This window comes from Dermochelys coriacea, chromosome 22 (genome assembly GCF_009764565.3).
Source record: "Dermochelys coriacea isolate rDerCor1 chromosome 22, rDerCor1.pri.v4, whole genome shotgun sequence".
In the NCBI taxonomy this organism is placed as follows: Eukaryota; Metazoa; Chordata; order Testudines; family Dermochelyidae; genus Dermochelys; species Dermochelys coriacea.
Window position 1 is genome coordinate 12,928,081 of NC_050089.1, and position 22,177 is coordinate 12,950,257.

Consider the following 22,177-nt stretch of genomic DNA (forward strand, 5'->3'; position numbering starts at 1 on the left):
CACCTCTAGACAGATTTATTGGAGTGATGGTCACAGGCTTGGAGCCAGGAGCAGAGACAACGCCCCTAGGGCAGGAGCGGTATTCACCATACCCAGCGTTTAATCCTCACCTTCCCCATGCCTACCCCATACCTGGCCAGGAGGGAGACCACCACTGGCTGAGGCCTTTGTGTCCCACAGACCCTCCCCACCTGCTAGGTGAGGGAGAGCATTTGACAGAGGCTGCTGAGTGCCAGGGAGTAGCATGGCATCACAGAAAAGCAGGCAAGGAAGGGGATTCCCTTCAACTGCCGTCCATCCCCCTGCATCAGAAGAGGAAACTGGTGCCTAATCCCACATTAGGGCAGGAGCAACCCTCTCCCCCCACGTAGAACAGCTGCTCCCTCTCTCCTCTTGCTGTGGGTGGTGCATGTCCCCTGCTAAAGATGGTACTTGCAGAACTATTCAGTTCTTCACAGTTTGCCCCGACTAAAGCTCCTTTAGGCTGAAGGCCTCTGCTCCCCGCTCCTCTCTGCTCGTGCCCCTCTGCCTTGATAGGGATTGGGACTCACCAGGGCAGGCACGCAGGTGGGAGGGAGGGGCAGTCCCTTTTGACCAGCTCATTTGGTTCACTGCACCTGCTGCCAATGGAATCTGTCCATGCAGACTCCAGCTCTGAGCAAGAGGCAACGGGGGAGGCTGTAGCAATCTGCAGCACTGAGATAATGATGTTCCTCATTCAAAAGGTGTTAGGGACAGCGAATCCCCGCATGCCCCCACACCCAGCGGTGGGTATTATTCATCCCCATTAAGCATAGGAAAACTGAGGCAGAGATTGGTGTTGTCCTTTGCCCAAGGTCGCAGAAGAGGGCAAGTCTGGAGTCCTTGGCTCCCATTCCTGTTCTTTGGAACACTGGTCCCTGGCTCCAGCGTAACCCCCTGCAGAACAGGAAGATGACTGTATATACCCATCCCCCATGTGCTTGTTTGGAACAAAGCAGGGTGCAAAGGGTTAAGTTATGGGGGAGGCAGTCCTTTCCTCTGTAGATGCTGCACCCCAACAAGGCAGACTGGCATAACGGTTCCAGCCCAGGAGACACACACAACCATGCACTTCCGCGAGCACACTGCCAGCATCGTGCCAAGGCCGCGATGGGAACAGATGGATGGAGGAGTTTGGCCCGACGGGGAGAGGCACATACAGTAGCCTACTGTGCAGGGAGCATCAGGCTGGCTGCTGCCCCTCCTGGGACGGAGCTCCCCTTCACAGCAGAACAGGTCCCCACGAATTCATCCGCCCCAGATCTCTACCCAGAGGAAGCTGTAATGAGAACACGTTCAGACAATGGGCATCTGTTTGAGGTTAGATTATCCTGACCCTCCCCCTCCCACGTGCCCCACGCCAAGTCAAGGGTGCCATGCGAGCGCATTTGGACTGGCATGCAACTAGCTTCTGCTACTTGCTTCCCCTCGGCTCCATGGGCCAGTGAAGAGTAGCAGAGCGAAACTCACTTTCCTGCTCTGATCATGGAGCCAACTGCAAAACAAAGTTGCCAGTTTCCTCGCTCTTGGCTCAGCTAGCGCCATTCGGGGAGTAACCCCAGCGCAGCCAGCAGAGTCATTCTGCATGATGCAAGGCACAAAATGGGCAGACAGTAGCCCTTTCCATACTGGGATCAGATTACCTAGATATTGCCGTCAGGGGCGCTCTGGAAAAGGCATGCCTCTCTGGGGTGGAACCTGGCAACTGATAGCAGCCTGCACCAACAATGCACCAGAGTTTAGGACAAGAGCGAAGAAAGAAACTTGACTAATCCTGTGATCACAAGCAGACCAGCCAAACCACACACGTGCAGTGTCCGGCAAAAAACCCAGGACCTTTAGGACCAAAGAACACCAGGGTTGACTACTACAGCGAAAGGAGAATCTCCATCAGCAGCAGCACTTTAGGGCTTTTACTCTATGGGGAGTAGCCACTAGGGGGGTGACATGACCACACACGACAGGAGAGCAGGTCCAATACATTCCACCCAGCACAGGGCAGCGATTGTGTTGCAATAGGATGGGAGCAGCAGGGAAGTCCCATCAGGTTGGCTGGGGAGGCGGCTCCCTCTGGACGGGGTGGGGTCACTTACAGCAGGGGACGTAGCAGTCGCACTCGCAGAAGTCGCATCGCGCGAACCAGCGGGTCCAGCCCCACTGCTTGGTGACGCAGTTGGAGATCTTGATGCAGCCTTGGTTGAGGAAGGCCCCGAGGTGAGCCTTGTCCATGCAGGTGGAGGAGCAGCTGCCATCAATGTCCCGCTCGTTAATCTCAATCCGGCCCCGCAGGCATATCCCTGCTGGGGAGAGACAGCAGCCCTGTTACCCAGGGGCTGGGGGGAGGCACTGAGAACAGAGCGCGGGAGTTATTAGCATGAGGCTGGGCCATGGTTATCAGAGCAGTGGGGCTGGTCTCTCAGGGCTGATGAGGCATCAGGCTGCCGACGGCACCAGCACCCCAGGTTCCAATAACCAGCCCTGCAGCCTTTTAGCGCGCAGGTCCCCAAGCCGGGCAGACCCAGCACATTCTTCAGAGCTTGGAACACCCCCAAGGGAGAAAGATGAAGCTGATGGTGCAGCCCCAGGCTGGGATAGGAGAGCAACACCCCACTCTCCCCCTGCTCCTGACTGCAGAGGGGTGGGGGACAGAGGTGTTTCCTCCATTGGCCCCCTCCCCGCCACACATCAGAGATGTCTGAATGGAGCTCACCCAGTGCAGCCAGACCTGCAGACTATGCTGACTCCCATGTGGAAAACTGGCAAATAAGGGACACTCCAGCCACCACTGTGTTGCAGCCACCTCTAGGGTGGAACATTAGCTCCTCCCAATCCTACCGATTTTACTGCCCATTGGTGCTGCACGGCGTAGTACTCACGGAGGCAGGTGGGTTTAGGTGTCCAATGGCCATTGGACTGGCAAGCACTGGCCGGGTCCCCCACCAGCAGGAAGCCGGGCCGGCAGCCGTAGCGTACCACAGAGCCCACCCACCAGTCGTTGCCATAGACCATGGAATTGAAGTCTGCCTCTGGCCGCCCGCAGTTCACTAGGAAGAGAAAGATCCCGGTGGATGGTGCAGGTTGGAAGTCTGAAGGTATCACCACCCCCACAGAGACCAAAGGGGCACCGGAGAGATACATGCTTGGCATCATTGGGGTGCCAAGGGCTGCTGGCATAATTCCACTGCCCCAGAAAGATACCAAGGGTAAGTACCAGATCCTTGGGGGGGGCATGCGGGTCTGGATCCCAAAGAGATGGCAACAGCATATACTATGGATGACAAGGGTATATAGCTCCTGGGACCCGTGATGGCCAGTGTATCTGCCACAGCCTGGATGCATGATAGCAGTGCCGGTAAACTGCTCTGGGTATGTGACATGGAGCCTAAATGGATGCTAGGATGCCAGGGGCTGGAGGTAAATGCTCCAGATCCCAGAGAGGATCCATTGGCCCATCTCCTGGATGCCGGGAAACTGAGGATGCAAAGATGTTGCATCAGCCCCCAGCCCATACCCTTTCAACCACCAAGCCTGCACCAGGACACAGACTTGTTGCATTAACCGCAACACCTTGTGATGCCAAGCTGCTGTAATTCCTTGCCAAGGGGACCCTCAGGAAATGCCCCATAATTCTCGCTCCCCAGATGCCCCCAAAATCCTCCAAGCCAAAGACAGTTTTTGATGGAGATAAAAAGGGCCTTTGGGGTCACACATAGAGAGATGAATGTATATGTTGTGTGTATATAAAAACCGTACACACACACACACACACACACACACAAATATATATACACATACACACAAAAAACAAACAGGTTTGAATTGAACCAAAACCATTGTTGTTGTTTTTAAATATCTCATCAAATAATAAAACAATTAATTTCAAATCAACCAAAATGTTTTGGGTTGATTTGATGGCATTATTTCATTTCAATTCACCCTTTAACATTTTCACCTACCCCCCTTTAAATTTTTTTTTAAATTGGCTGTATTTGAGAACCAAATGCCACGTTGAAACAAACAAACAACGCTTCTTATCAAAGCATTTCAACTTAAAACAAATCTGGGCTTTTCCCCATGGTAGCTATTCATTGAGTTCGACCGAAATTTGCAAATAGTTTCAGACACATCAAAAAAAAAAATCATGTTTTCGGCCAAATTTCTATTTGTCAAAACAAATTCACCGGGCTGCTACTGGAGACAGCCTCCCACCCCCACCCCGAATTCAGACTTGTTTCCCCAGTGTCCGAGTGCATTTGGGGGTGAGATCAGTGAGGTTCCTGCACAGTTCCTCGCACATCAAGCTCAGCCTCTCCTTTGCTCTCCCCACAGCACCCCTGTACCTCGACAGAAGGATTTGTATCCCAGCCAGCAGCAGCTGCCATTCCCACACTGGCTCCTCTTCAGCTCCTTGTGTTTCCCTTTGCAGCCCCCCATGCAGATGGGGGCCGTGCCGGACCAGTATGTGTCCAAGCTTCCTGGAGGGGACCGATCAAGGCAGAACAACAGGGAGAGATGGGCTGGGACCTCTCTCTTCTCCCAGGTCCCAGGACACCCCCACGATTCTGTTTCCCACCCTCACCTCCCAAAATTCTCTTTCCCAGCTGGGCCAGACTCCCCCAGGGCTCAGCAGCAGCACTGAACCTGCCAGGGTGTGTCTACACTGCAGCTGGCGCGAGCCTCCCAGCCAAGTAGACAGGCTCACATTAGCCAGGCTCAAGCGAGCACACTAAGAATGCCACTGTGACAGGATGCAGGAATGCATCCGATGAAGTGAGCTGTAGCTCACAAAAGCTTATGCTCAAATAAATTTGTTAGTCTCTAAGGTGCCACAAGTACTCCTTTTCTTTTTTAGTGAGACCGTTATGGCTCAAGCTCACCCAACCGGGCTAGGGTCCAGCACCCGAGCTCCAGACAGAGCCGTGACATCCCCCAGCCCCAGGCAAGCCAGCTGGGAGATCAAGCAGGGCCCTGCTAGCTGTCACTCTGCAACAGGTCTTTCTAAGGGCCCCAAGTAGCGTTCTGTATTACCGTGGCCCTTCACAGTCTCACGGACCTTTACGGATGCAGAGGAGCCTCTTGGGGACCACCCCAGGAGCAAGCAGGTATGGGGGTGGGGAGAGAGACACTGAGGCATAGAAAAAGGGATTGATTTGCCCAAAGCCACGAAGACTCATTGGCAGAGCTGGGATAGAACCCAGGAGTCCTGGCTCCCATGGCATTTATGGCATGTCTGAGTGACAGGCCTGAGATCAGGCATCCCCTCTTTATCCTCTGGAGAGGTGCAGCCCAGGCAATAGCAGTTCAAACTGATCCTGCCAACAGGTCTCAGCCCTGCCATGGCGTTCCCAACGGCTTTTTTCTGATGCTGCCAACAAGGGACTCTCTGCAGGTGGCACACGCATTTCCTGTCTGCACATGGGACCAAAGTGGGGCTGGTGAAGTTGCACCCTGAGAACGCTGCAAGAGTCTGGAAGCAGTGAGTGGCGGGGATATTGGGGCCTGGCCGAGAGGGCCAACACCAGCAGGTCCAGATCAGCACCAGAGCCTCCCACCCAGCCCGGGGCATGCCAGGGAGACAAGATGGACCTTGGCATGAGACGCCGTTTGGAGAAGTGACTCCTGCCCTCTCCTTTGACGGGGAAGCAAAACAGAAAGGAGCACGGAGCTCCTCTGCCCCCGAGAGGCAGGGGTGACTCGGTGCCAGACGGAACCTATGCTGGGGAGTTTGGGATTGACGAGGAGAACCGGCAGGGCATGAATGGAGGATCTTTCCCAGTGTGATGCCACCATCAGCTTTGTGGCATGGGAGAAAGGGTGACCTCCCACTGTGCCCTGCTGCACAGGCTGTGACACAAAGAGTGGGGTCTGCTTAGAGCATTGCCAGCCCATGGCCCTGTAGCACCAAGAGGGCATCTGAGAAAGCACAAGCAGCCACCCCACCCCCCCTTTCCTTGGTGGATCCCAGCAGGACTAGCTCAGCCTCTGGGCTGGGCACTCCTCACGGACCACAGAGCTGCTGCCCTGTGACCACAGCAAAGATGCTCTTCTCCGCAAGGACACTGACCAGAGCTGGCTGGATCCCAACACGGCTAGCTCCCTCCCTAGTGGCTCTCAGGCACCATACCGTGTGTAGCCAATGCCTCCTGCCCCGTTACTTACCTTCCTCCTCCTCGCCAGAGCCAAACCCAGCCAGCGTGACTAAGACGAGGAGTCCCAGCTCCATGGTGCTCATCGCAGGCCCACTCTGGTGCCCTCTCCACACACTGCCCTCCTTAGTTGTTCTGAAGTTTCCAGTCCTTCTCCCACTGGCCTTGGACTCCAGCTTTCAAAAGACACATAGTATTTGCTTTTTCATCTCCTCCTCACCCTAGGGATGCTGGCCGGGCTGAGCTGGCTGCCAGCAGGATCTGGCTCTGTCCCGACCCAGCCTTCCCATGGCGGAGGGGAACTTCGCTTCCATGTGCTCAGGACAGAGACACCTTACAGGTCGGGTGGCTAGGGGAGGAGGCTTCCATTTAATCCCCATTCTCTCTTCCCTGCAGATAATCCTCTGACAAAGTGATTAGCCTACGCTGTGGCTGCAGCAATTAAAGACCCCAGAGGCCACAATCCCACAGAGGAGCACCAGTGAAGTTTCAGACTGGGCCCTACGGTATTTCCTGACCTTAGGTTCTATTGGTCCATTCCACGGACAGCAGCATTGCCCATATATTCACCTGTGGAGCCCCAAGCTCCTTGACCAGAGTAGTGCCATGGAAATGGGCGAGAGACATCCCAATTCAATGCAGCTTTTGGCAAAGATTTGGTTCTACAATGTGCCAGCTAGGCTCTGTTGCCTGGAATGCTCTTGCTGCGAAGGCATCCTTGGTACAACTGATGAGAACCAGGTTATGCCAAGCATACAAGATGGGACTCACCTAGCTGAAAGGTGGAAACTAGCCTTTGACCTCTGGGACATGCACAGGTGCCTCCCTGTCCAGTCCCCTCTCAGCCTGGATGTGAGAGCTGAACCTCTATGGAGGTGCTGTTCTGCTCTTGATGGCCATGAGGAGCAGCTCGCTGCATGAGCACTCAAGGGAATTTAGAGCCAGCTGAGCAACCCTGAAATCCTCCGACCATCCACACCACAATTACAGCATGGGCGGGGCAAGCTTACCCCACTCCTCCTGACAGCGTGCTTCACCCCAGTCTTGGAACTCCACCTCTGGGGTGGGACACAGTGTCCAGGGACCCTTCACGCCTTTGTCCCCTCTGCAGAGGCTAGGTGTCAGTTGTGAAGGGGCGTGCATGCACACAGTGTTGATCTCTGTCTGTGGGGAATCGGACTGAGAAACCCATTTGACACAGGCCTCCAAAGCACTAGAGGATTTTGATCACGACTGTCTGAACTATTTCCAGAGGGGTTGTGTTCCCTGCCCACCTCTGACTGGGAACGCTTTGTCCAACAGACACTCACTCTCCTTCCCACCTCCCCACTTTCACTCAGGCCTGGTCTGCACTCAAAAGTTACATTAGCATAAGTACGTCAGGCAGGCGTGTGAAGAAACCAAGCCTGACCAGCATAGCTAGGCCGACAAAACCCCAGTGTAGACACAGGTATGTGGACGGAAGTATGCTTCCATTGACACAGCTAGCCGTTCAGAGAGCTGGTGTTCATACACAAGCAAACTCCTTCCAGTGACATAGGCTGCGTCTATGTTATAGGGCGATGCTGGTATAATCTCCATAGCATGGGCATACCTTTAGTATCTGAAGGACGAGAAACCAATGTGAGCTTCTACATTCTGAAGAGAGAACATCCCTTTGGATGCTTCCCTCCACCCCCTCCTGCTTTCAGGACACAACTGTGAATTATGCTCTTAGTGGGTTTGTAATTAGAAAGTGAGCAGATGGCTGAGGGTTTAACATAAAGTGATTTCTCCATTGAAATAACCTGGAGCTCCAGTAGCTTTTGCTCTACTGAACTACGCAAGCAGGGAACGGGAAATGCAGCGGCCACCACACCACAGTGGCTGCTGAGGCCACAACCCCACTGCATTGTTGGAAGATGGTCCATTGAGCCTACACACAGTAATTGTTTCCCGGAGTCATAAGCAGAACAAGATACCCGACTTCCGTGCACCTGCTGCACAAAATCGACTCCCTTCAGGGTCCCTCCATTCAGGGCTCATTATTGCCACTGGCAAATCCCTAATGGCAACCAATGGAAGAACTACTTGGAAAATCCCCCACCAAACATGCCAGAACTACAGGCTCAGCAGGGCACTGCAACACCTTACTCAGTTTAGGACAGGAAGTGAAGAAAAATTCTGTATCCAGTAGAAACTGCAGGGAGGTACAATGGCACCATGGGATGTTTTAATGAGCACAAGTGCATTATCCAAAAGACGGAGACTCCAGGTGTGGCACTTGCTTTGTGGGAGGAGTATCCAAATCACATTGGTTTCCTAGAGGTCTCCCATCCAAGCCCTGAGTCAGGCTGGCCCGGAGCAGAAGGGCAGAGTTTCACCAGTTTAACTTAAGTTGCGATTTTAAACCATCTAGTTAAGCCAGTGCCAAAGGCCACGTGGACACTTATTAGGGTTTAAACCAGGATTCCTGCAGTTTAGCTGAAGTCAATTCAAACCATGTTTAAACAAAACCAAAATGCCCCCCTTACACTGAAATAAGATCTCCCCACACAGGGGTTTGCCCTGCTTTAACTGAAGTGGTGCTGATGTGCACACTGACAGCCCCTCAGCCTGGGAAGGCGAGTCAGAGCTGGGCAGAGAATGGTAATCCTGCTTCGTGAAAGATCCTGAGATTCCAAAACGAAACCCCCAAATTTCAAAATCCTCCACAAGCCAGAATGATCGTTTTCCACCTAGCTCAATGGGAGCCCAAGCTCCATGACAGCATGCCGGGCTGGCTGTCCCAGAGCCAGGGATCTGGGCTGCCAAGAAGCCCTGAGCTGGGCTCTCAGCTCTTCCAGGCTCCTTGTCAGTCTGCCAGGCAGGCAGGTTTCAGCACAAACCAGAATCTTCCATGGCCCCAGATGCAGCTGGCAGAGGCCGTCTTTGCTGCACCCTCAGTAACAGGAGGCAGCTCCCCAGTAAGACAAGCTCCATAATACGCTGGTTAAGGCGATTACAAGTGTCCTGGGAGAGCAGCAGGTGCCCCCATTCGAGGGCTCAGCGTGGAGCAGGGAAGGTTATTCCTGAATTAGAAAGAGCACAGCACCTCCCAGGGAACTGATCACCACCAGAGCCCGTCTACCGGTCCGAGGGTGGGACAGGGCTTCCTATTTACCTGCACTTTACAGCCATGTTCCTGCCACATCCCACATAGGATGGGGTCAGGCTGTCAAGCAACCAGAACCAACCCAAACTAGACAATAGCAATCTGCAATGGACCTCCTAAAAACTGCCCCCAACATGTTTGGCTCGTGCCCTTCATCCAGTGACAACAAACTTTTCAAGTGGGCCTCACTTTATCCGCCCCTGAAATGCGCCCAGCTATGGGAGGAAACGCAGCAGTATTTGATTCCTCATAACACTGCGATATAATGGCTCAGAAAAGGAAGATGAGAACTGTGTCCTCTGCTCAAACGGCCAGGAGGATTAGTGGCTCGGGAGACCATAATTACCCATGCTGGAGGTTAGCCAAGACAGAGACCTCCTAACAAGCATGGTATGGCAACACATCATTGATGAGGGTATTGCAAATACATCTAATGATGACTTGGAGGGCAGGAGGGTTGTAGAGTTGTGTCCCAAATCTACAAACCAAAGTTTAGAACTGAGATCCCTTGGGATCCCAGGAGAGAAAAAGAGGCCAGCTAGCACAGCTTGGTCCCGTGGTAAAGACTTGCTTGCAAGTCGACAGTGATCCTTATGTTAAAGCAAGGAAAGGTTTCTGGGTCAATGGGAATGGCGGAGTAGTCCATGTGCAGGGAAGAAGGTTGGGGGAGTGCTATATCCAATCTGATGAGACAGTGTGTGTGTGTGGAAAACTACGGGAGGCACAGAGCAAAGGTAGACGCTCCTATGACGAAGCTGGGGATTCCAGCCGCATGAAGATGGCTCTGTATCACTGGACATGCCACAGAGATGTGGGAAGACTCAAATGTCACCGGCACCCTAGATATTACAAGGATACGGTCACGAAAATCGCTAACTGCTTGGTCTCATCCCTGCATTAGGGGACGTGAGAGCCACATTGACAGGGCCACAGCAAACACCACACACTTGCAACCCGACCTGGAACACAGGGCTTTTATTTATTTTTATTATAAAAGCACTTACTTTGCACAGCCAGGAGCCCAGGCCCCAGTGTGGGGAAAGCCCTGAGCAAGAACCCGAGGGGAGGACGAAGTCAGCACAAAGATCCCCAAGTGTTGAGAAGGGCACCCCCAGCTTACACCTGCTCCCCACCAGTGCATAGGGGAGCAGAAACCTGCAAAGGAACAAATGGACCCTTCGGCTGTCCCCCACTCAGATCAACGCGGTGACGGGGCAATGTCAATGCAAATACTGATAAGTGATCTGTTTGAGCAAGCTAGAAAGTGGACGCTCCGACATGTCTGAGACAGGGTCAGGGTGTCTTGTTCATCCGAGGGCAACGAGAAACTGGACAGAAAGAGCCTGTTTAAGGCCAAACAGCATCTCAGGAGGTAAGCTAATCCACCTGCAGCTCCAAAGGAGTGGACATTCTGGCTGAGCACGGGGCTCTCAGCAAGCACAGGGACTGAGACTCTTAGCAGCAGGAGTCTGACCCATCTGCCAGGGACCTTTGGGGTGTGGGGGGGGGACACAGCCCAAACCTCTCCCCATGGGATGGAGAGCACTGAAGTCACTAAGCGTTTGTGCTGAGAGACTATTTCCCATCTTCCTCCCAGCTCGAATCCCCTTTACTGCCATGAGAATATCTAAGGCTGCTCCCAGCATCGACTGCCACCTTCCTTTCCTAGGCTGGTGGAAGGGAGCTCGATCCCTCTCACCCACTGGGCGCTGACCAGAGTTTTCCTCCATCAGGTCACCCAGCACAGCGAAGTTGCTCCTCAGTGACAGGAGGGCAAAGGGAGACAGCTGAGGCTGGGTGGGGACATGTTCAGAACATTCCCGCAGGCAGCACCAAGGACGAGGAGGGACCCCAGCGGGGTGATGGAGAGTGTTTGTGATTCCATCCCTGCTCTCCCAAGCAGGAGAGACACCTGAATTTCTTGAAGCGAAAGTGCAGGGAGGCAGCGCTGGCACCTCACATAATCTGTATCCCCAGCTCCTCAGCTGTCTTCTGTAGGCGGTCCATGACGTTCTCCTCCGGCTCCCCGGCCAGGCCGCCGGGCACCGCTGCCTGCTCCTCTGAGGGTGCGTTGGCCATGACGTAGTACACTGTCTCGTTCTCCCCACGTTCATTGGTCCTGTTCACCACACGGATGATGGGGCCAAGCGGGGCACTGGGCTCTCGGTCTGGCGAGGCCTCAGCCCTCGGGAAGGTGCTTTGCTGAGCTGGGTCAGGGTTGGCAGCAGCATAGGCCGGTGGTGGCAGTGGGGCCACCTGTGATTCCATGTCATTGGCCTCCTCCAGGGAGGCCTCTGCCGGTGGCTCCAGGATGATCCCCTGCAAGTTGCCCTCACCCTCTGTCAGCATCACGCACTCCGCCGTGCCATCCAGCAACTCGCCCTGCTTCTCCCGGTCCTTCAGCAGTTGCTCAGTCAGCTCCACGCTTTCGTAGCGCACTAGCTGCAGCCGCATGTAGCCGTCTTCGTGTTCCTTGTACCTGGGCAGGCCAGAGAGAGGGAGGGTTAGAACGGGGCTGGAAGGCAGATGCCTTGTGCAGTTACCGAGGGAGGACTGACTGCTTGGAGTGCTGCCCAGCACATTAGCATACCCAATGCCAGGCTAGGTGGCGATCAGTGGCAGTTGCCACCCCAAGGAGGTTATTTTGCAGCACTGATATTCCTATGGGGCAGACATCCCAACACACAGCATGTTAACAGGCAGTGCAGTGGGGAGGCGTTGTCAGGGAGGGTAAATCCTTTCATCCCCAGCCCCTAACAGTCAGCAGCCACACGCCAGATAGAGGATTTACATCTCCACTCAGGCCAGGTTTGGTTTCTTTGTCCTCTCCAGTTTCCATGGGCAAATCTGAGAGCCCTCCTTTGCTTCCTCACCCTTTTAAGCCCTGGAACGTCTGGGGGAGACTGCGGCTTGCTGGAGATTACACCGGATAAGGCATCCTCAAAACCTGATTGGGCTTAGACTGGGGTGACTCTCTCAGGCTGAAGAGAGCTGGATCTGGCTGCAGCCTGAGCCTGCAAATTCCACAAGCATCCCAGTAGATCCAGCCGCATTAGTGTGGCTGCTGCCCAGCAGCCCTCGTCTCTGATCTGCCACTGGAGGCTGCTGTCTAGGTACTGATACGGCGCCCGTCACCATAGTATCCGAGAACCTAGGAGCAAGGCCCTCCACCTCCGCATGACTGTCCCCTACTGCCCCCTGTGGCTTGAGAGAGGTAGTGAGCTTTGCACACAGGAGAGGTTGGAGGTCCAGTACCTGAAGCGAGGATGGCCCGAGGGCCACTTGAACTGGTGTTTCTTCCTTAGGTGCACGGTGAGGTTGTTCCCACGCGTGAAGCACTTGTCACAGATGTGGCACTTGTACCGGGGTTCCGAGTCACCCTGGGGAGGGAGCGAGAAGGAAGGAAGGATGTAAATGTCATGGGATTCAAACCCAAGCTGCCTTGGGGGAAGCCAGGCTTTCCAAGAGGAACAAACATCCTACAAGTTTTATAGCAAGCATCATTATGGCAAAGGAGTGGAGGACTGGTAACACTTCTGATGGGCTTGGCATTTCCAATCCACGGGATGGAGGGAATCTCATTACCTATGAGGTCCTGGGCCCCGGCTGCTAGTTGTTTGGGACTGCTTTGCAAAGCAGCCACAGAATCAGAAATGTCAGACGGGAAGGGACCTCAGTAGATCATTTAGTCCTGTCCCCTGCACCGAGGCAGGGCTAAGTACTGGAGCCATACCCATGTCTGTAGAAATACAGGTATTAAAATGCTTGCCCCATGCCAGAGAGTAGCAGCAGAACACACGCAGTCAGCCATGCAGGGACGAACAGGGGCAGGCGGACCCCAACCAGTGCTCCCAAGGTATTAGCCAGAAGGAGATACAAATTTACGGCTCATAAAATTAGCATAATTGTCAGGTTAGTGGATAGTGTCCAAGAATGGAGAACTCCCACTCAAACCCCATGAGCCACCATTTATAGCCACAAGAAAAAGCAGGTAAGATGCTAGGCAAACATGTTACCACGCCACATAGCCCGAATTACTGGGTGTATATGCGTTAGTGTTCTCTGCGTCTTTAGTGTCTTCAATGCAGGGACCCGCTACTAGCTTGCCAGGACTCACCTACTGTTCAGTACATCTTTGCTACTTAAGAACTGCTGCTCTTCCTGCCCTCAACCCTGCATTGGAAGGGGGAGCAACTCCCTGTTCCCAGCCAGAGAGCAGAGATCAAAAGAGACCAGACAGCCAGGAGGAAAGTCATGAGAGATCCACCCTCCCCAGATAACTTGTGTTGTCTCATCCAAACCATTTAGCCATTAGCACTGTAGCAGGTGGAGAGAGGAACAGGAAGGACAGAAGAGTCAATTCCTCCCAGAGCTGATGGATATCAAGCGTGACCATGGATTGTTCATGGGTGGGTGAGGAAAATGAAGCTGAAATTTCCATTAGGGCTTTATGGTTATTTAGAGGGCTAGGGCGGGTTTGGGAGGAAGAACGGTCTGGTGGAAGTCAGGAGATGTGGATTCAAATCCCAGCTCTGCCAAACTCCCTGTATGACCTTGGACAAGTAAACTGGTCTCTCTGTGACTCACTGCCCCCAACTGTCTAGCGGGGAGGACAGCATTCCCTTCCTTTCAGTTTTTATCATTATCTAGATTGCAAGCTCTTCAGTGTAGAGCTCATCTCTCATGACATGTATGTGCAGCACCTAGCACACTGGACCGCGACCTTGCTTGGAGCTTCTCAACATTATTGCAATATAAACAGTGGGAACAGCAGCAGATCCCCTGGTTCCCTCCCCACCTCGTGGACTTTCCTGTAGTGCAGCTTGATGGAGCAGAGGGAGCGCGCAGTGAAGCTGCAGGCTTCGAACTCGCAGCGATAGGCTGGCTCTTTGCTGTGAGTGTCCAGGTGCTTCCTCAAGTCAATGAGATTTTTACAGCTGAAAGGAAAGAACGTGGGAATGAAGCCAAATGTGTGAGTGACCCCTACCCTATTCTCCTTCCCGGCCCATCAGTGCTTCTCTCCCAGCCCCTGACAGCCCAGCCGCCCTCCCTTCACCCCACACAGACCTAGGCCACACCTCTGAACCCCAGACCCACTCCACCCTAGGGAAGTACAATCACAGGGACCCCACCTGTAGTCACAGTAGTCACACTTGAAAGGCCGCTCCTCGCTGTGCCGGAAGCGGATGTGATTGCGCAGAGAGGAGGGTAGTGGGCAGGTCATGTCGCACAAGGGGCACTTGTAGTGGTTTACTGCTCGAGAGAAACGAGAGGGAAGCCCATCACCATGGAGTGGGGAGAGGGAACGCACTTGCCAGAGCGACGGCTGGAAGAGAGAGAAGGGCCTTTACTCACCATGGTTCCTCATGTGATCACGCAGCAGCCTCTCGGTAGCAAACCTCTTGGAGCAGTGGGAGCACTGAAACCTCTGCTCTGTAACAGTGGGGAAAGATGGGGGGAGAGAGAAGAGAGTGCACAAAGGGGGAGGGGAAAGGACAGAAAGAACAAAGCAGAGAGAATATAGCACAGATAGCAACACACAGGAGGAAGAGAATTAGTTATATCAGAGCCAGGAGCCCTTTCGCCTCATTCACAGCCACTGTGGACACTGCCCCTGGCTAGAGAGCCAGTATCTTGCCTTCCAATGAACACAGTCCTCCCAGTGCTACCACTGCATGACTCAGGAAGCAACCCCAGAAGAAATTCTACTGCCTTAAAGGACGGTCACAAAACAAGTCTAACCAGTTATGAGATGCATTGGAGCTGGGGACATACAGAGAGAGCTGGAAATGTAGACAGGGCCCCTGCAGGGAGCTATGGGTAGACCAGAAACACCTTTCTCTTTTAGCTACAGGCCCAGCCTGAAGGGGAGAATGCACAGCACAGTACTGACTCCAGCACCCAGTATGGCACAAAGGAGCGCAAGGAGATTTTAAATGAATGTAGCACTGGCAGAAGGGCCTGACTGCCAGCCCGAGACTTTAGTCCCATGTCCACAGAGCAAGAATGGCACTGGATACTGCAAGACAAATCTCTCCCGTGCTGCCCCACCCTTCCCTGAGAGGGGAATTCAGTCTCAATGGCCTATTCAAGCCACTGGTCTCTCTGGTGAGCCTGAGAGCCAATCGGTGCCACCATTCACAGTGGTCGTGCCCTGCTAATGCCTTGCTCCTAGAACAGAGATAGCTGCTGACAAATCAAATGACCCAGCTAGAAGCAACAGGGTAGATCAGGGACAACTCCACCCCCATTCAGGTACTTACGATCCAGTGCGGTCTGCCGGCGGATGTGGTCAAAGAACTTGGTGTTGTTGGAGAACATCCCGCCACAGGTAGGACAGGCCACTACCTTCTCCTGTGTGTGGCTGCGCAGATGTTCCCGCAGCTTACAGCGCCCTTTGAAGGTGCAGTCACAGTCTGAGCGTAAGAGGCAGAGATATCAGTTAGCTCCTTGGCAAAGGACCGGGCAGCTCCAAGACACTTTCAGTAGCACAGAAAAACGCCTTGAACTTCACAGCCCCAAACCACGGGGAGCTTTGAACTTGCTGTTCTGCTGGGTGGGAGGTTAATGCTGCCCCCATCGGAGAGCGAGGCCAAGCATGCTGCAGATATGCAGAAGATTGGATACAGGCCAACAGACAGCATAGATCCGTCATTCCACGGCACACATGAGCAGCTGAGATGATCGCGTCCACACGAAAGACAGCAGTTATTGTTACAGTTAAACCAGCACTTCCCCCTTGCTGTTCTGTTCAGTGGCAAGGGAAAGTTCAGAGACCTTGATATCGTCTATTAAATGCCTCAACTGGAATCACCGGGTATTGAGTCCACCTATGGTGGGCAGGTTCCAGTCAGTTCCCTGACTGGGGTTGGGAAGTTCTTGGGCAGTTTTACACTCCAGGGACCGAGAGCCCCTTAGCAAAGGGAGGAGAGCAGTCTAAATCAAAAGGACTGGGGACTAAGAAGCAAGAGTCCCAGGTTACATTCCTCACTCTTACATTGATATACCATAGGCACCCCAGCAAACTGACACTGCATTTTGGTTTCTGGAGCCATCCAGTGGGGAAATGGAGAGCCCTTTGAGAGCCTAAGTGGAAAGGAGCTACCGAAGTGCAAAGCCTTGTCGTTTGTCAGCTGCTCCCCAGCCTCGCCCCAGGAGAGCTTTCAAGTTCTCACATGTGCAGGGACTGTGTTTTGTTCCGTGTTTGTACAGCACCAAGCACAACGAGGTCCTGGTCCATGACCTGGGTTCTTAAGTGCTACTGTAACATAAATAAAATCAAATACCTTTCCAGCCACAAAAGACCACATGGTTCTCCTTCCCAGCTGCCTTGTATTCTGAACAGAAGCTGTGATCCTCCACATGCCGGTAGAACCATTCAGGGTTATCAAAAGATCTCTGTTGCGGGGAGACAAAGACACAAGAATATTGGTCAGCACATGCATACTAGCAGTTCTGGTACAGCTCAACTTTGACAGAGCTTCTTCCCTCCTCTCCCTTGGGGAAAAAAACAGAAAAGCACAATCCGGGCATCCAAAATGGTTGCAGTGCTCGTAATGCTGAGATCATCTCCCTACCCTAGAATCAAGATTTTGTTGGCTTGGACCATGTAAGGCCCTGTCAGTACCCCCACCTGAACTGGGCTGAGTTCTCAAGGGTTACACCAGATTGAATGCTTGGGAACTGGGAGATTTGCTGACAGTGTGTGAGAATAAGCCCCCCTTTTCTCCTGCTCCCACCTGACTGCACACCCATAGACAGGATTTAGGAGGGCTGATCCCCTCCCTGTTCCTCTCACCTCACAGTACTCCCACAGACACAAGAAGTTTTCCTGGATCTCAGGGATGATGTTGCGGCTCTGGAAGTCCAACTGACAGTGGGTCACATCTGACTGGCTCTGCAAGGCCTGCAGCCCCCACTGCTTCAGCTTAGTGTGGTAACAGTGGAAGTAAACATGGCGGACCAGGTCTGCAGAGCTCTCTGGGGAGCAGAAGCCACATTCCTGCCACAGACAGGTGTATTCTTCTGCAACACAAAGAGGAAACACATTCACTTTCTACAGATTTGTCAGTAACTGTCTCCCTACTAAAGCTTAAGTCCCCATGAGCAAGAGAAGATGCAAGCTTTCTTCATAGCTTTCCCTCCCTGCAACTGGTGGGACCACCTACTTATGGTGAGAAAAGAAATCTCATCTTCCTACTTGTTCAGTTCTGGACCCTGTTCTAGAAGGCTAAGCCTCTGACTTATGATCCACTACAAAGGCGACCAAGACCTTGCACTCAAGACAGTCAATATAAACATCAACTATTTACAAAAATAAAAATAAATCTCCTTAGCTCTGTTAATACTCAGGTGTTCACAGATCCCAGTCCAGTGCTCAGAATGTTAGATTATGCATCACCCTTTAAAAATATATATTAGTTAATGCTGCTAAGCATCTCATTGAAAAGTCCAGCATAGATTTAACTGAAGTCACATAATGAAGAGGATTGCGATTTAAGGGTTTATAGGTTAACTGACAGCAGAGTGCACTAGATCCGCTGGAAAGTTTATTTTCTTACCAGAACGCAGAACACGTTATCTCCAGTGGACACTATGGCATCACCCTCACTAGGAAATTCACTATTGAAATTTCTCCATGTCTACCGGGGTGGTTCAGAATAATGAAGGGAGCTTGATGACCCACCTGATGGCTCTTCCAACCCAAGAGTCCAATTTTAGTTATAGTTTTTAATTGCACTCAGTGTCCCTTACCAAGAGGGTTCATCTCATCCCTATGTTCCCCACGAAGATGCAGCTGCAAATGCTCCGACACATGATCACAAAACTCCTCCATCTTAGAAGCCACATAGGCGCACATCTCCCACTCACACTGGAGCACCAGCTTTTCCTTATTGCCGGCCTTCCCAGGAGGCATGGTCTGACCTTTAGGCACTGAGAGATGGTGTTACAAAGACACAAAATGTTTGTCATGCTATTCAGTCACCCAGAAAAACACCGCCACCAAGAAAGATACCCTCTACAAAGCCAGGGGGGTTCCTAGACGCAGCGTCGGTCATGGCACTATGGGGCCAGAACTATAGCTGCTGTCAGCTCAGAGGGGCAAATAACCGCAGCACAACGTTGTATTTTGCAGATCCAGCCCCGGGGAGTCACGGGGGGGGGGGGGTTGTGACAATCCACATCTGGAATAAGATGCAAGCAGGAGCGCCAGGAAAATCCAGAGACGGGAGACACCAGCGTCCCCCACCAACACCCTCCTCCCCAGCGGGCCGCCAGGAGCGCCGTGTGGACGCAAACCCTAGGGTCCAGCGCCGCCGCCCGGGTCACAGCGCAGGGGCTGCCCCCGCTGCAGGGGGCAATGGCCGGGTCGGACCCAGGGGGGCCCGGCTCCCCCAGCCCCAGGAGAGGGGGGCCTGGGGACGGCGGGGCCCCGGTTCGGCCAGGCCTGTCCGCGGGAGGGGGCGGGGAAGGACCCGATCCCTCGTTACCCGCGGCTCCTCGCGCCGGCGGCTGCCGGCTTCCCCGTTCCGGGCCCGCCGGGGGGGGGGGGGGGGGGAGGGGGCGGGCGCAGCCAGCGAAAGGCCGGTCGCCTCCGCAGCCAATGGCAGCGCCTCCTCCCAGCCCGGCAGCCAATCCCAGCGAGGGGATGCCGCGCGGGGAGTCGGGCGGAAAGGCCTCGGCCGGAAACGGCCCCCGCCAGGCCGGGACACTAAGGTTCCGGCTGCCTGTCTACACGGAAGTGCCCGAGACTGGCACCGGAAGCGGAAATAAGCAGTGGAGGCCCTTTTGGGAAGGGGGAGCGGCTGACAACGTTTGCGTCTCCGTTTTGACCTTTGACCCCGGCAGAGGTCGGAAAACTCAGTGGCTCCGGCCACTTCTCATTTGACCTTTGAACTCTGACCCACTACAGTCTGTCCGTGACCTTCTGACCCCTGTGGGCCAGGACCCGTCCGTGAGCCCTGCCGCTTGACCCCTGGGCCATGCGCATCAGGGGAGGTGGAGTCAGGCATCTCTGTGGCCTCTTGACCTTTGACCTTCTGAACTCCGGCTTCAGTGGCCCTTTGACCTTCCCAGCAGCCGGGGTCAGGGCTGTAAGAGCAGTCGCCAGAGGCAGAGGACACCAACCTGTCAAGTGGCTGGGGGTGAGAATCAACCACCAGTTGCCATTTCTCCTACAGCACCAAGCCCCATCGCCCCTGCCGGCACGAGGGGCAACCCCTGCGTGGACTGCCCACCGGATCTGTCTCTGACCCCAATATAAACTCACATCAGTGACCCCACTGTGCCAATGACCCCTTAGCCATTCTAGGCCTATAGTCCTAGGGCTGTCACTGCTGCAAAACGCTCTGCACACCACATTAACATACATACGCTAAAAACACAAACCTGCACTCACTACAAACACACACAAAACTCATCACTTAATGAAACATCCGACGAAGTGAGCTGTAGCTCACGAAAGCTTATGCTCTAATAAATCCATTAGTCTCTAAGGTGCTACAAGTACTGCTGTTCTATTTGCAGATATAGACTAACACGGCTGCTATTCTGAAACATGCATATCTAGTTAGGGAGAAAACACTTGAAGAAAGAGGTGGAAAAACTGGAGAGAGTCCAGAGCAGAACAACTAAAATGACAAAAGGTTTAGAAAACCTGATCTCTGAGGAAAGTTAAAAAGTCTGGGCATGTTGAGTTTTGAGAAAAGAAGACCGAGGGAGGATCAAATAGCAGTCTTCAACTAAGTAAAGGGTTGTTACAAAGAGGATGGTGATCAATTGATCTTCATGTCCACTAAAGGTAGGACAAAAAGTAATGGGCTTAATCTGCTGCAAGAGGGATTAAGGTTAAATATTAGGAAAAATTTTCTCACTATAAGGATAGTTAAACACTGGAATAAGTTACCAATTGAGGTTGTGAAGCCCCCATCATTGGAGGTTCTTTAGGACAGGTTGGCCAATACCAGTTAGGGATGTTCTAGATATATTTGGTCCTGTTTCAGGGCAGGAGGATGGACTAGATGACCTCATTTTCAATGTCCTTTCCAGTCCTACATTTCTATGATTCTAAAGCCCAAATCTTCAAAGATATTTAGGCATCTAGCTCCCATTGAAATCAATGGGAATTAGGCACCTGAATACCTTTGAAGATCTGGGCCTAAAGCCCAGGTTAGGGCTTTCCTTCAGGTTAAGAAATAATGTTACCTAGTCCTCATCCTCAGGAACTCTCATTCTCTGGGACCGATTTATGATTTATCATTAGTGAACCTCATGGTCACTGCTCCTATTTCCATCATGATTATTCAGATATAAATGCACCATTGGGCCAGAGGAGCAGGGCAGCAGATAAGCCTCTGAAACTTACTGAATATGATTTTTATCCCCAAAATGTTAATATTTTTTATTGGGTTCATCTTTTATTTAATGTTGAAAATCATGAAGGCCAATGCGAAAATTCATGCAAATAACACTAGGCAAATAAGAGGCAGAAGTTCTGAGTCAGTCAATATAAATAGCGATCCTGCTGTGAAAACAGATACACATCACTGGAACTTTGAAACCATCCTGCAGTATCTTATTTGAGAACAATGCTTTCTATTCTTTCTGTGGTGTGTGCGTGTGTGTAACCTGGATCATAAACAATGAGGCAAAAAAGGTTATAACATGTTTCTTTGGCACTCTATAATGTGTATCACATTTATTATCAGCATCATTGATTAAATGGTATTGCAAACTTTTGTGGGCCATAATCTGAACAACCTTTTCCCCCCTTTTCTCTCTCTTTGCAAAGTCCATCTAACTACTGCTGTTCTCTACCCCCATCTGCCACTGAATAAGGAATTCAGGATCAAGATCTTAATGTTCAGCGTCATTTTTGTTAAGAGAGAATATCAATGCCAGTACCCCAGCTTTTTTTTTTTTTTGGAGTACCAATAAACAGGTGTCTACACCCATAATGGAAAGATACAAATTATTTAAAGAAATATGTCTGTTGCAAACTTTCTAAAGAAAACTGTTAAAAATTTTTTTTGGCGGGGGAGGTGTGTGAATGGGGGACAAATTGTAGGTTTCATCTCTTATAGAGGTTTTCGTTCGTATTTTTAAAGTGTTTTGCTTCCACCTTAACATTGTGGTTACTTGTTTGCTTATATATAGGACTTGATCCAGCAAAGCCCTTAAAAACTTATTGATTTCAATAGGGCAACCCCTCTGCTCTTAGCTAAGCATATTCTTAAGTATTTTGCTGGACTGAGGGCTTATTGATATCATATTATCTCATAATCAGTATACCTGCCTCTCAGGGTTGTTGTATGGATTGATTAATAGATGTAAAACACTTCTGAAGATATCAAAAGTAATGCAAGGGGCCCAATCATGCAAACGTGTATGCATATACTTAACTTTAGGCACACTTTAGTAGTTGCTTTGGGGCCCAAGCATTGAGTATATCATGAGATTTCTTTCATGTGGTGACTCTTTTTCCTCTGTAACTTGACAAAGTGTGAAATCCTGCAATATATTACGTTAACTGAAATTTACAGTTGGTCACCATGGTAAACAGGGCAAACGTTGTCATTTGTTGTATAAACAAGTAAACCCCTCTCATCCCAAAAGGATCAATCAAATTACTGGCAGCTGGAGTTCACAGTCAAAAATAGTAAATTAACTGTTTTATTATCTATTAACTTTATGCTGCATGTGTCACTCTGTCTGGAGTGGCTCACAACTGTGAGTACCTACCTCAGATTGTCAGAAAACAAGGACAGATGGTGGTATGTTTTATAATTAGATTTCACCAAGTCAGTAACAAATGTGAACTTTTGGAGAACTATACCAGTCTTGCCATGGAGTCATAGACCCTTTGACTCTCCAGCCT

The 22,177-nt window shown here is 52.0% G+C and overlaps 2 protein-coding genes across 2 annotated transcripts; both read right to left on the reverse strand.

Moving 5' to 3' along the window:
• On the reverse strand, nt 1-6,433 carry LOC119846760 (sushi, von Willebrand factor type A, EGF and pentraxin domain-containing protein 1-like). The gene is made up of 5 exons (XM_038380817.2): nt 6,181-6,433; nt 4,362-4,496; nt 2,898-3,065; nt 2,115-2,318; nt 1-1,300 (listed from the first exon to the last, which is right to left on the reverse strand). Exons 1-5 carry the CDS (start codon nt 6,251-6,253, stop codon nt 1,287-1,289), a joined length of 594 nt encoding a protein of 197 aa, XP_038236745.1. The 5' UTR covers nt 6,254-6,433; the 3' UTR covers nt 1-1,286.
• A 3,825-nt stretch (nt 6,434-10,258) lies between these two features.
• Nucleotides 10,259-19,085, reverse strand: LOC119846764 (histone H4 transcription factor). Its single transcript, XM_038380832.2, has 10 exons — nt 18,792-19,085; nt 18,055-18,234; nt 17,099-17,325; nt 16,587-16,698; nt 15,564-15,716; nt 14,656-14,733; nt 14,433-14,553; nt 14,099-14,237; nt 12,556-12,680; nt 10,259-11,779 (listed from the first exon to the last, which is right to left on the reverse strand). Exons 2-10 carry the CDS (start codon nt 18,215-18,217, stop codon nt 11,257-11,259), a joined length of 1,641 nt encoding a protein of 546 aa, XP_038236760.1. The 5' UTR covers nt 18,218-18,234; nt 18,792-19,085; the 3' UTR covers nt 10,259-11,256.
• Nucleotides 19,086-22,177: the final 3,092 nt, after the last annotated feature.